This window comes from Alosa alosa, chromosome 2 (assembly GCF_017589495.1).
Source record: "Alosa alosa isolate M-15738 ecotype Scorff River chromosome 2, AALO_Geno_1.1, whole genome shotgun sequence".
Classification (NCBI taxonomy): Eukaryota; Metazoa; Chordata; class Actinopteri; order Clupeiformes; family Clupeidae; genus Alosa; species Alosa alosa.
Genome location: NC_063190.1, coordinates 35,449,819 through 35,462,318, shown reverse-complemented (window position 1 = coordinate 35,462,318; position 12,500 = coordinate 35,449,819). Strand labels below are relative to the sequence as shown.

The 12,500-nt window shown below is 48.7% G+C and overlaps 1 protein-coding gene across 1 annotated transcript in view; it reads right to left on the bottom strand.

Moving 5' to 3' along the window:
* The window catches only part of wwc1 (WW and C2 domain containing 1), a 50,607-nt gene that overhangs the window by 1,116 nt on the left and 36,991 nt on the right, over positions 1-12,500 (bottom strand). Inside the window, 7 exon segments of the mRNA XM_048270197.1 lie at positions 982-1,100; positions 1,397-1,618; positions 4,154-4,194; positions 4,197-4,239; positions 4,598-4,777; positions 9,084-9,234; positions 11,909-11,958. Coding sequence (XP_048126154.1) covers positions 982-1,100; positions 1,397-1,618; positions 4,154-4,194; positions 4,197-4,239; positions 4,598-4,777; positions 9,084-9,234; positions 11,909-11,958 — 806 coding nt within the window.

The following is a 12,500-nucleotide window of genomic DNA, read 5'->3' as shown; positions in this document are numbered from 1 at the left end:
GACCAGAGTCATCAGGAACAAGCAGCGCTGATGTGTGTGTGTGTGTGTGTGTGTGTATGTTTACAGTAGTTTAGTTTATGCGGGGGAATGAGATGCACATGGATAAGAGAGATAAATCTGATTTACTGCTGGGACTACGCATCCAAGACATGGTGCCCAGTTTGTGTGTGTGTGTCTACAACTATGACTATGCTTCCAATATATATTTGACATTTAAGTATAAGTATATATACTCTTTTGAGTCCCGTGAGGGAAATTTGGTCTCTGCATTTATCCCAATCCGTGAATTAGTGAAACACACTCAGCACACAGTGAACACACAGTGAGGTGAAGCACACACTAATCCCGGCGCAGGGAGCTGCCTGCAACAACAGCGGCGCTCGGGGAGCAGTGAGGGGTTAGGTGCCTTGCTCAAGGGAACTTCAGCCGCGGCACAGTGGTCGGGGCTCGAACCGGCAACCCTCCGGTTACAAGTCCAGAGTGCTAACAGTAGGCCACGGCTGCCCCCCTATTTAGTGGCCCACTGTTTGTGTGTTTGTGTGTGTGTCCCACCTGAAGGTCTGTGTGTGTGTGTGTGTGTGTGTCCCACCTGAAGGTCTGTGTGTGTGTATGTATGTGTGTGTGTGTGTGTGTGTGTGTGTGTGTGTTTGTGTGTGTGTCACCTGAAGGTCTGTGTGTGTGTTTGTGTCCCACCTGAATGTCTGTGTGTGTGTGTGTGTGTGTGTGTGTCCCACCTAAAGGTCTGTGTGTGTGTGTGTGTGTGTATCCCACCTGAAGGTCTGTGTGTGTGTGTGTGTGTGTGTCTCACCTGAAGGTCTGTGTGTCACACCTGAAGGTCTGTGTGTGTGTGTGTGTGTGTGTGTGTGTCCCACCTGAAGGTGTGTGTGTGTGTGTGTGTGTGTGTGTCCCACCTGAAGGTCTGTGTGTGTGTGTGTGTGTGTCCCACCTGAAGGTGTGTGTGTGTGTGTGTGTGTGTCCCACCTGAAGGTCTGCATCTCGGGCGTCTCCTTCCTGCTCTGGCCTCTGATCTTGTGCACGTCCTTGGCAGCCACACGCATCATCCTCTCAACACGCTGCTCCTGCTGCAACTCCTCCGCCGTCTAGGAGGAGGAGGAGGAGTGATGAGTCTTAGGAGGGATGAGGATGGAGGAGAGAATCTGAGGAGGAGGGAGGACTGAATAAATGAAGAGGAGAGGAGGAGGAGAGAGGGAGGGAGAGGACTGGGCCATAGAGAGAGGGGGAGAGAGAGTGTTTTTTCTTCCCATCTCCCTGCTTGTGCCTCTGCTGCTGAACATATTATTTGAATAAATGGCTGCACTGGGCCATAGAGTCTGGCCTGTGTGTGTGTGTGTGTGTGTGTGTGTGTGTGTGTGTGTGTGTGTGTGTGTGTGCTCACCTGTCTCTCGGCCTGCTTGAGCAGTGTGTGGAAGCGGTCGTCATGGCGGACCCAGTCGGGGAGCTGCTGCTGGCCCTGCTGTCTGGCCGTCTCCAGCTGCTGCTTGAGCTCCCGCAGCACCTGCAGCTCCTGCCTCAGACGACTGTGGCGCGTGCGCACCACCTGCAGGTCCAGCTCCAGATCCAGCGCCGTGCGCTCCACCCCACGCACCACCAGGGGGGGCTAGAGAGCAGAGCAGTACGGGAGGAGGAGGAGGTGGAGAGGAGAGATGGAGGAGGTGGAGAGGAGAGATGGAGGAGGAGAGAGGAGAGATGGAGGAGGAGAGAGGAGGAGGAGAGATGAGATGAGGAGGAGGAGGAGAGATGAAGAGGAGTAGACAATAAGAGAGCAAAGGTTCACATCAAATCTCTCTGTGCTTTCTCTTGGTGTTATGACAATAAAACATTCTGACTCAGATGTTTCCTGGTTATTCCCAGACAACACTGAAGCAAAACAAAGAGAGATCTCCTGACGCTCTTAAAATGGGATTTGTAGACTGCAAGGTGTTAAAACGTTACAGTGAAATTAACAGCGTAGCCACAAAAGCTACATTAATGCACAAAGCATGGTCCGCCATCAGGGAGTGCACATTAACGTCAGTGTTACGTCACTTCAGCGTTCTACTGGCCGCGCCAATGCCAGCAGGATACTCCTAGAGCCGTTTGGGCTGTCATGAGCTCGGCCGAACAAACGCTTTCCCTGTGACCGCTCCCAGCTGATGGCGTTCAGCTCCACGGAGCTTTGCTGTTTACTCAGAAACAGAATTGAGCCTCTCAGAAAAACACAGCAAAACAAACAAACAAACAGCTTTCTTTTTCACAACAGAGGGGGAACTTTTCCAGGAAGTAACGGGGAACCTTTTCAGAAACATATGAAATCTCAGAAAGACCTTCAGGGTTCCTAGAACATTGTGCTAGAACTAGCACAGACTCTATGACTACGATTTGGACCACTCCAACATTTAGCAACAAGCTACATTAAAAACAAACAAAAAAAACAAGCATGCAAAATTATCTACAAGACAATAATACACACACACACACACGTGCACACACACAGTGTGGAAAGGATTACATACAGCCTCAGTATGTGTGCACCACACTGTTTGATCATTTTTAATCCTGTGCCGTGCGTTGTGATCTCAGTTCAGCCTTAGAAGTCGGGGTGCACTGACCAGATATTAAGATATTGGCTCCGATATTGACAAAATAGCTGGATCAGGTATTGGAAAATTCGGCAACACATGTTTGTGTGTGATGTTCGACACAAAAAATTTAAACCAAACACATTGTCATTTTCATCCCTTATCTGTGTAAATGTTCTCTAGTTTGTTGATACTGGCTGGTAAACACTTTGCATTTATCAGTTAAAACCCACAACTCCGTATAGCATTCTCACCACCATTCCAACCCACAACTCCGTATAGCATTCTCACCACCATTCCAACTCTGTGTCAACTTCCTGGTTTCTGGTGGGTAAACGGAGGGACTGTACCATTCTGGGTAAATAGAGGGGTTTAACGGGTGATCAGTGGTATGAATCACTTTGGCGGGGGGTGTTTTAACGTTTCCCTAAGATGGGATTTTTATCTGCACAAGGCTGGTTTTGGCTATGTAGGCTAAGCTGTTTACTTGTTAGATTTATTATTTGGTAATTATTGTGAACTTGAATTCAAATGCTGCTCTAAGTTGCTGCTGGTGCACAATTGTTTATTTTTTAATAATAATAATAATGCCAATTCATTACATACATATCTGTAAGTGCCTAAGTGCCTGGGTATCGACCAATACACAAAGCCCAGGCAACGGTCTTGGTATCGAGTATCGAGACTGAAAAAGTTGGATCGGTGCACCCCTACTTGGAAAAGTTTCAGGTAAGGACATCACCAGCAGGGTTGTGTGTTCGTGTCTCACTCTCACTCACTCTCACTCACATCACTCACACTGGCTGACCTCACACCTCACACCACACTCACACTCACACTCACACTCACACTCACACTCTCACTCTCACTCTCACTCTCACTCTCACTCTCACTCTCTCTCTCACACTCTCACACACTCTCACACACTCTCACACACTCTCACACACACTCTCACACACACACTCACACACACTCTCACACACACTCTCACACACTCTCACACACTCTCACACACACACTCACACACACACACACACACACACTCTCACACACACTCACACACACACACACTCACACACTCACTCTCTCACACACACACACCCTCACTCTCACACACACACACACCTCACTCTCTCTCACACACACACACCCTCACACACACACACACACACCCTCACACACACACACACACACCCCTCACACACACACACACACCCCTCACACACACACACACACCCCCACACACACACACACACCCTCACACACACACACACACCCCTCACATCACCACACACCCTCACACACACACACACACCCTCACACACACACTCTCTCTCACACACACACACCTCTCACACACTCTCTCACACACTCTCACACACTCTCTCTCACACACCTCTCTCACACACTCTCTCACACACACACTTCACACACACACACACTCTCTCACACACACACACACTCTCTCTCACACACACACACTCTCACACACACTCACACACTCTCTCTCACACACACTTCACACACACACACACACTCTCTCTCACACACACACGTAAATAAAGTGCTGTTACCTTCTTCATCCGGACACTGCGGCCTTCTGAAGTATCTTCATGGAGATTTTAGACAGTGTGGAGCTGTCACTGTCACTGCGGTTAATCTACACAATACACACACACACACACACACACACACAAGGTCATTACAAACAAACAAAACATTCAGACAGGTTGTTGTATTCTCAAGTGCCTTTGTGAAGTTATATGTGCATGTCAGATGTCGGTGTGTTTGTTTCTTTGTGTGTGTGTGTGTGTGTGTGTGTGTGTGTGTGTGTGTGTGTGTGTATGCATGTACCCTGCAGATGTACTGGCTCAGGGTCCCGGGGAGAAGGTTTTGTAGCGGATGATGGTGTTGTGTGTGTGTGTGTCTGTACCCTGCAGATGTACTGGCTCAGGGTCCCGGGGAGAAGGTTTTGTAGCGGATGATGGTGTTGTGTGTGTGTGTGTGTGTGTCTGTACCCTGCAGATGTACTGGCTCTGCGGTCCTGGGGAGAAGGTTTTGGAGCGGATGATAGTGTTGCCGCGGACGAAGGGGTTCTGTTGCTGCAGCTCCTGCCGCCTCTCTTTGGGCCGTACCACTGAGGAGGACGAGGAGGGGGACCGGTGGCGCATGCCATCCATACTGGTCTCCTTATTCACCTGCAACAGAGCCACCCATCAGTCCCACACCCCTATACCACTCAGCCATCAGAGCACCAACACCGCTGCCCTCATCCCACATTGAATTTCCCCTTGGGGATGGATGGATGGATGGATCTATCTATCTATAACACCACCACACTTTAGAAATGGACTATTGCGCTTTTCTACACTCCTACTTTTTTGTCGTTTTGAAAAGACAAGTGTGTCGTTTTGTTTTTTTGGGGGATTTTGACCTTTGACATGTTTTGAGCATTGTTGACTTTAATGTATGTGTTACTAAGAGCAAAACGTCCACACTTTTTCAAGACTGTCACACAAATTCCAGGTCTAGAAAGTAATTCATAATTCCATTCTTTTCCAGAACCACAATGACCCTGCAGCCAGAGAACAGCAGCAGCATGCATTTCACCAGAATCAGGACCCCTCGTACTGGACAGCTATCAACACACTGGGCCATAGTCTAAGTGCAATGTCTACCTACAGTTCATTTAACAACTAGGCAAAATCTATCTTATTTTATTACCCATGAGCAAGATCTTAAGTGCAAACATGGTTAGGATTGGTCAGTGATCCTGAAGGCTTTACTTAAACATGGTTAGGCCTGGTCAGTGCTCCTAAAGCGTTTACTTTAACATGGTTAGGACTGGTCAGTGCTCCTGATGGGTTTACTTTAGGGTTTACTTTAACATGGTTAGGACTGGTCAGTGATCCTGAAGGGTTTACTTTAGGGTTTACTTTAACATGGTTAAGACTGGTCAGTGATCCTGAAGAGTTTACTTTAGGGTTTACTTTAACATGGTTAGGACTGGTCAGTGATCCTGAAGGGTTTACTTTAGGGTTTACTTTAACATGGTTAGGACTGGTCAGTGATCCTGAAGAGTTTACTTTAGGGTTTACTTTAACATGGTTAGGACTGGTCAGTGATCCCAAAGGCTTTACTCCATGCCAGAGATCCTTTGCTCATAGTCTGGCTTTGCACTTGATCTGTTATTTAAATCAGAGCCCACGGGCTTCCTCTAGGAGAGGGACAAACAAGACCAAGTAAGCGCTACGTTGCTGACCAATCCAGCGCTAAAAGATGGCAACCATAATTAGCTGCATCTGAACATGGTGCTTCTCTTTGCTCTACAGAAAGCAGCAGAGCTTGTTAGGTAACAACAGCTGAGCAGCTAGCAGGAGGAATTCCTGAGGGTGGCCGGAATGTCTAAATCAGCTTTAGGCATCGGGGTAAGCTGTGTAAGATGATTAATATCAGAGGGTGGTCCACACACACACACACACACACACACACACACTGCTCTGGCTTACAGAGTGTACGTGGCCTTACTGGTAGATTCTAAGAGAGCACAGCAACAATTACAGCCAAAAAAGCTTGTCACGGCAACGGTGTGCTTCTGACTACGACGGCGGTGTGCTTCTGACTGCAATGCGACGGCGGTGTGCTTCTGACTGCAATGCGACGGCGGTGTGCTTCTGACTACGACGGCGGTGTGCTTCTGACTACGACAGCAGTGTGCTTCTGACTACGACAGCAGTGTGCTTCTGACTACAGTACGACAGCAGTGTGCTTCTGACTACGACAGCAGTGTGCTTCTGACTACTTCTCGTTTCTTTCATGTCACAGGACTGAGACGGAGACAAAAGATAAGCACACCTGGACACATCAGTAACACCTGAACGAATAACAGTGTTCATTTGTTTGTTTATTTCTAATGGCCATCCCAACATTCTGATGCTGTATTATACACTCAGAACATGGCTATAGTAAAGACTAGGAGGCGTAGATGTGTGCTGCCTTATACTCACACACACACACACACACATGCAGATGTACATATGCAGGCACACACACACACACACATGCAGATGTACATATGCAGGCACACACACACACACACACACACACATGCAGATGTACATATGCAGGCACACACACACACACACACACACACACATGCAGATGTACATATGCAGGCACATACACACACACACACATGCAGATGTACATATGCAGGCACACACACACACACACACATGCAGATGTACATATGCAGGCACATACACACACACACACACACACATGCAGATGTGCTGTTCTTATGTTCTTATGCCCAAACACATGCAGATGTGCTGCTCTTTTTAGCTTGTGAACCAATTCTACACACACACTACTGCATGCTAGCCCAGGTCCTTAGCCGCTACGCTACCACCACCCTACACACACACACACACACACACACACACACACACTACTGCATGCTAGCTCAGGTCCTTAGCCGCTACGCTAGCACCACCCTACACACACACACACACACTACTGCATGCTAGCCCACCCTACACACACACACACACACACACACACACACACACACACACACTACTGCATGCTAGCTCAGGTCCTTAGCCGCTACGCTAGCACCACCCTACACACACACACACACACTGCATGCTAGCCCAGGTCCTTAGCCGCTACGCTACCACCACCCTACACACACACACTACTGCATGCTAGCCCACCCCACACACACACACACACACACACTACTGCATGCTAGCCACACACACACACACTGCATGCTAGCCCAGGTCCTTGGCCGCTCACGCTGCCACCACCCTACACACACACTACTGCATGCTAGCCCAGGTCCTTAGCCGCTACGCTACCACCACCCTACACACACACACACTACTGCATGCTAGCTCAGGTCCTTAGCCGCTACGCTAGCACCACCCTACACACACACACACACACACTACTGCATGCTAGCCGACCCCACACACACACACACACACTCACTCACACACTACTGCATGCTAGCCCAGGTCCTTAGCCGCTACGCTACCACCACCCTACACACACACACACACACACACACACACACACACACACTAATGTATGCTAGCTCCAGGGTCCTAGTCAGCCACGCTTACCACCAACTTCTACACACACACACACACACACACACATCCACGCAGCCTGAACCTTAGCCACGCTTACACACACACACACCTACACACACATGCACACACAACACAGATGCACGCACACACACACACACACACACACACTACACACACTACTGCAGGGTAGCTTAGGGTCCTTAGGCCACGCTTAGAACCACCCTACACACACACACACACTACTGCATGCTAGCCCAGGTCCTTAGCCGCTACGCTACCACCACACACACACACACACACACACACACACACACACACTACTGCATGCTAGCTCAGGTCCTTAGCCGCTACGCTAGCACCACTCTACACACACACACACTACACACTCCACTGCATGCTTACCACCAGCTGGCACACACACACACACACACACACACACACACTGCATGCTAGCTCAGGTCCTTAGCCACGCTTGGCACCACGAACACACTACTGCATGCTAGCCCACCCCACACCACACACACACACTACTGCATGCTAGCTCAGGTCCTTAGCCGCTACGCTAGAACCACCCTACACACACACACTACTGCATGCTAGCCCAGGTCCTTAGTCGCACGCTTAGCACCACCCACACACACACACACTGCACACAGGGTCCACACACACTCCCCAGACACACACACACACACACTACTGCATGCTCCACACACACACACACACACAATAACACTCACACACTACTGCATGCCAGCCCAGGTCCTTAGTCGCCACTTAGCTTAGCACCACCTAACACACACACACACACACACTACTGCATGCTAGCTCAGGTCCTTAGTCAGCCACGCTTAGCACCACCCCAACATCTGTGACAGTCCTGGGAAATGAGAGGGAGTCAGCGGTAGTCGCGGGGTTCAATTGTGGCAGGAATCGTTATGTGTGTTTGGATGACAGGTTTGAATCCTTTGTGATTCTTTCTTTAAAGTGTTGACATAATCAAGATTCAATTATCTTGACTGGTCCATAGTTGCAATTATAGCATTTAACGAGACTACAGCTCAATGGTAATGTTTGTGCTCATAACTCTCCCAATCGTACCAGCTCAATGGTAATGTTTGTGCTCATAACTCTCCCAATCGTACCAGCTCAATGGTAATGTTTGTGCTCAGAACGCTCCGAATCGTACCAGCTCAATGGTAATGTTTGTACTCAGATCTCTCCCAATCGTACCAGCTCAATGGTAATGTTTGTGCTCAGATCTCTCCCAATCGTACCAGCTCAATGGTAATGTTTGTACTCAGAACTCTCCCAATCGTACCAGACTCCGTCTGTAGGTCTGAGCTCAGTCTCATTCTTATTGAGTGTGATTGCAAAATGAATTGGGAAGAAGTCGGCAGCTGACCTTCTCTGCTATGGGGGGCGGGGGGCGTGTCGGGGTGGGCGCTGTCGCCGACTCTTCCTCCTCCTCAGCCTCCCATTGGCCGCTGTCAGGGTAGAACTCCTCCCCCTCAGCGTCACTGCCTTCCTCGTCCTCAAAGCCATCCGTCACAGGCCTGAGAGAGAGAGAGAGAGAGAGAGAGAGAGAGAGAGAGAGAGAGAGAGAGAGAGAGAGAGAGAGAGAGAGAGAGAGAGAGAGAGAGAGGAGAGAGAGGGGGGGCAGAGGGGACAGGAAAAGAGGGAGGAAAGAAATGGAGTGAGATAAGGAGGGAAAGAGAGAAGGAGTGAAAGAGGATGAGAAAGGGAGAGGTAAAAACAGTGGAAGTGCGAACACCCAAATGCATCCAAACTCGGCTCCTGCTCTCTCACAATCAGTAGAACCCTGTGTCATCTGTTCTAATGCTGCTCTCACTATCAGTAGAACCCTGTGTCATCTGTTCTAATGCTGCTCTCTCAGTAGAACCCTGTGTCATCTGTTCCAATGCTGCTCTCTCACTATCAGTAGAACCCTGTGTCATCTGTTCTAATGCTGCTCTCTCACGATCAGTAGAACCCTGTGTCATCTGTTCTAATGCTGCTCTCTCAGTAGAACCCTGTGTCAGTGCCTAATGCTGCTCTCTCTCACTATCAGTAGAACCCTGTGTCATCTGTTCTAAAGCTGCTCTCTCAGTAGAACCCTGCGTCATCTGTTCTAATGCTGCTCTCTCACTATCAGTAGAACCCTGTGTCATCTGTTCTAATGCTGCTCTCTCAGTAGAACCCTGTGTCATCTGTTCTAATGCTGCTCTACCACTTTCAGTAGAACCCTGTGTCATCTGTTCTAAAGCTGCTCTCTCAGTAGAACCCTGTGCCATCTGTTCTAATGCTGCTCTCTCACTCTCAATTAACCCTGGGTCATCTGTTCTAATGCTGCTCTCACTACCAGTAGAACCCTGGGTCATCTGTTCTAATGCTGCACCTCTCAGTAGAACCCTGTGTCATCTGTTCTAATGCTGCTCTCTCAGTAGAACCCTGTGTCATCTGTTCTAATGCTGCTCTCTCAGTAGAACCCTGTGTCATCTGTTCTAACGCTGCTCTCACTACCAGTAGAACCTGTGTCATCTGTTCTAATGCTGCTCTCTCAGTGGAACCCTGTGTCATCTGTTCTAATGCTGCTTCCCCACTTTCAGTAGAACCCTGTGTCATCTGTTCTAAAGCTGCTCTCTCAGTAGAACCCCAGCCATCTTGTTCTAATGCTGCTCTCTCTCACTCTCAATTAACCTTTGTGTCTGTTCTAATGTTGCTCTCACTACCAGCAGAACCCTGGGTCATCTGTTCTATCGTTGCTCCCACTACCAGTAGAACCCTCAGTCATCTGTTCTAATGCTGCTTCCCCTCTCGGTAGAACCCTGTGTCATCTGTTCTAAAGCTGCTCTCACTCTTCAGTAGAACTCATGCCATCTGTTCTAAAGCTGCACTCCCTCGTAGAACCCCTGTGTCATCTGTTCTAAAGCTGCTCTCACTAGTAGAACCTTGCGTCATCTGTTCTAAGCTGCACTCTCAGTAGAACCCTGTGTCATCTGTTCCAATGCTGCTCTCTCACTATCAGTAGAACCCTGTGTCATCTGTTCAATGCTGTTTCACTTATCAGTAGAACCCCTGTGTCATCTGTTCTAATGCTGCTCTCTCAGTAGAACCCTGTGTCATCTGTTCTAATGCTGCTCTCACTATCAGTAGAACCCTGTGTCATCTGTTCTAAAGCTGCTCTCTCAGTAGAACCCTTCAAGGCCATCTGTTCTAATGCTGCTCTCTCACTATCAGTAGAACCTGTGTCATCTGTTCAATGCTGCTCTCAGTAGAACCCTGTGTCATCTGTCTCTAATGCTGCTCTACCACTTTCAGTAGAACTCCTGTGTCATCTGTTCTAAAGCTGCTCTCTCAGTAGAACCTCCTGTGCCATCTGTTCTAATGTTGCCTCTCTCTACTCTCACCAACCCTGGGTCATCTGTTCTAATGCTGCTCTCACTACCAGTAGAACCCTGGGTCATCTGTTCCATCGCTGCAAAATTCCTAGTAGAACTCCTGTGTCATCTGTTCCACGTTGCCTTCAGTATGAACCCTGTGTCATCTGTTCTTAATGCTGCCTTCAGTAGAACCCCAGTCATCTGTTCTAACGCTGCTCTCACCAGTGTAACCCCCAGTCATCTCCATTCTAATGTTGCCTCTCAGTAGAACCCTGTGTCATCTGTTCTAATGCTGCTTCCCCACCTCAGTGAACCCCTGTGTCATCTGTTCTAATGCTGTCTCAGTAGAACCCTGTGCCATCTGTTCTAATCTGCTCTCTTCTCAATTAACCTTTGTGTCATCTGTTCTAATGCCCACTACCAGTAGAACCCTGGGTCATCTGTTCTAATGCTGTCCTCACTACCAGTAGAACCCTGGGTCATCTGTTCTAATGCTGCTCTCTCGGTAGAACCCTGTGTCATCTGTTCTAAAGCTGCTCTCACTCTCAGTAGAACTCAAGGGCCATCTGTTCTAAAGCTGCACTCCCTCGTAGAACCCTGTGTCATCTGTTCTAAAGCTGCTCACTCTCAGTAGAACCTTATGGCCATCTGTTCTAAAAGCTGCACTCTCAGTAGAACCCTGTGTCATCTCATCTGTTCTAATGCTGCTCTCTCAGTAGAACCCTGTGTCATCTACTCTGATGTTGCGGTGACTTGTACACTATCCTGAGTGTCCTCATCTGATGTAAGAATGACTGTATGTGTGTGTGTGTGTGTGTGTGTGTGTGTGTGTGTGTGTACAACTCACCAGTCTTCCTGGGCTGTAGTGGGTCTCTCTGGAGTACCAGGCAGTGCTGTCTAAAGCAGTGAATCAGAACACATCAGCAGAGCTGAACCATCAACAAAAACAACAACACCACCACCACCAACAACACATGCAGCTGTGCATCATGGGATAGCACTCTCAATGCTGAGCAGGTGTTCAGTTTGCTCTCATACTTGGGAGAAGCCCAGCAGCAGGCCATTTTGAATTCAGAGAGCGTGTTGAGAGTGCTGTGTGTCTGAAGAGACCTCCTTAGGTGTGTGTGTGTCGGTGAGTACATGAGTCAGTGTCAGAGTGAGAGAGACTGTGTGTGTGTGTGTGTGTGTGTGTGTGTGTGTGTGTGTGTGTACACCTGTAGTGAGCTCCTCAGATGTGTCTCCCTGTGTGTTTGTTTGTTTGTTTGTTTGTTTGTTTGTTTGTGTGTTTATTGAGAGACACTGACCTGCTATGTGCCTGAAGTGAGCTCCTCAGATGTGTGTCTTTTGTGTGTGTGTGTGTGTGTGTGTGTGTGTGTGTGTGTGTGTGTGTGTGTGTGTGTGTGTGTGTGTGTGTGTGTGAGTGTGTGAGAGAGACACTG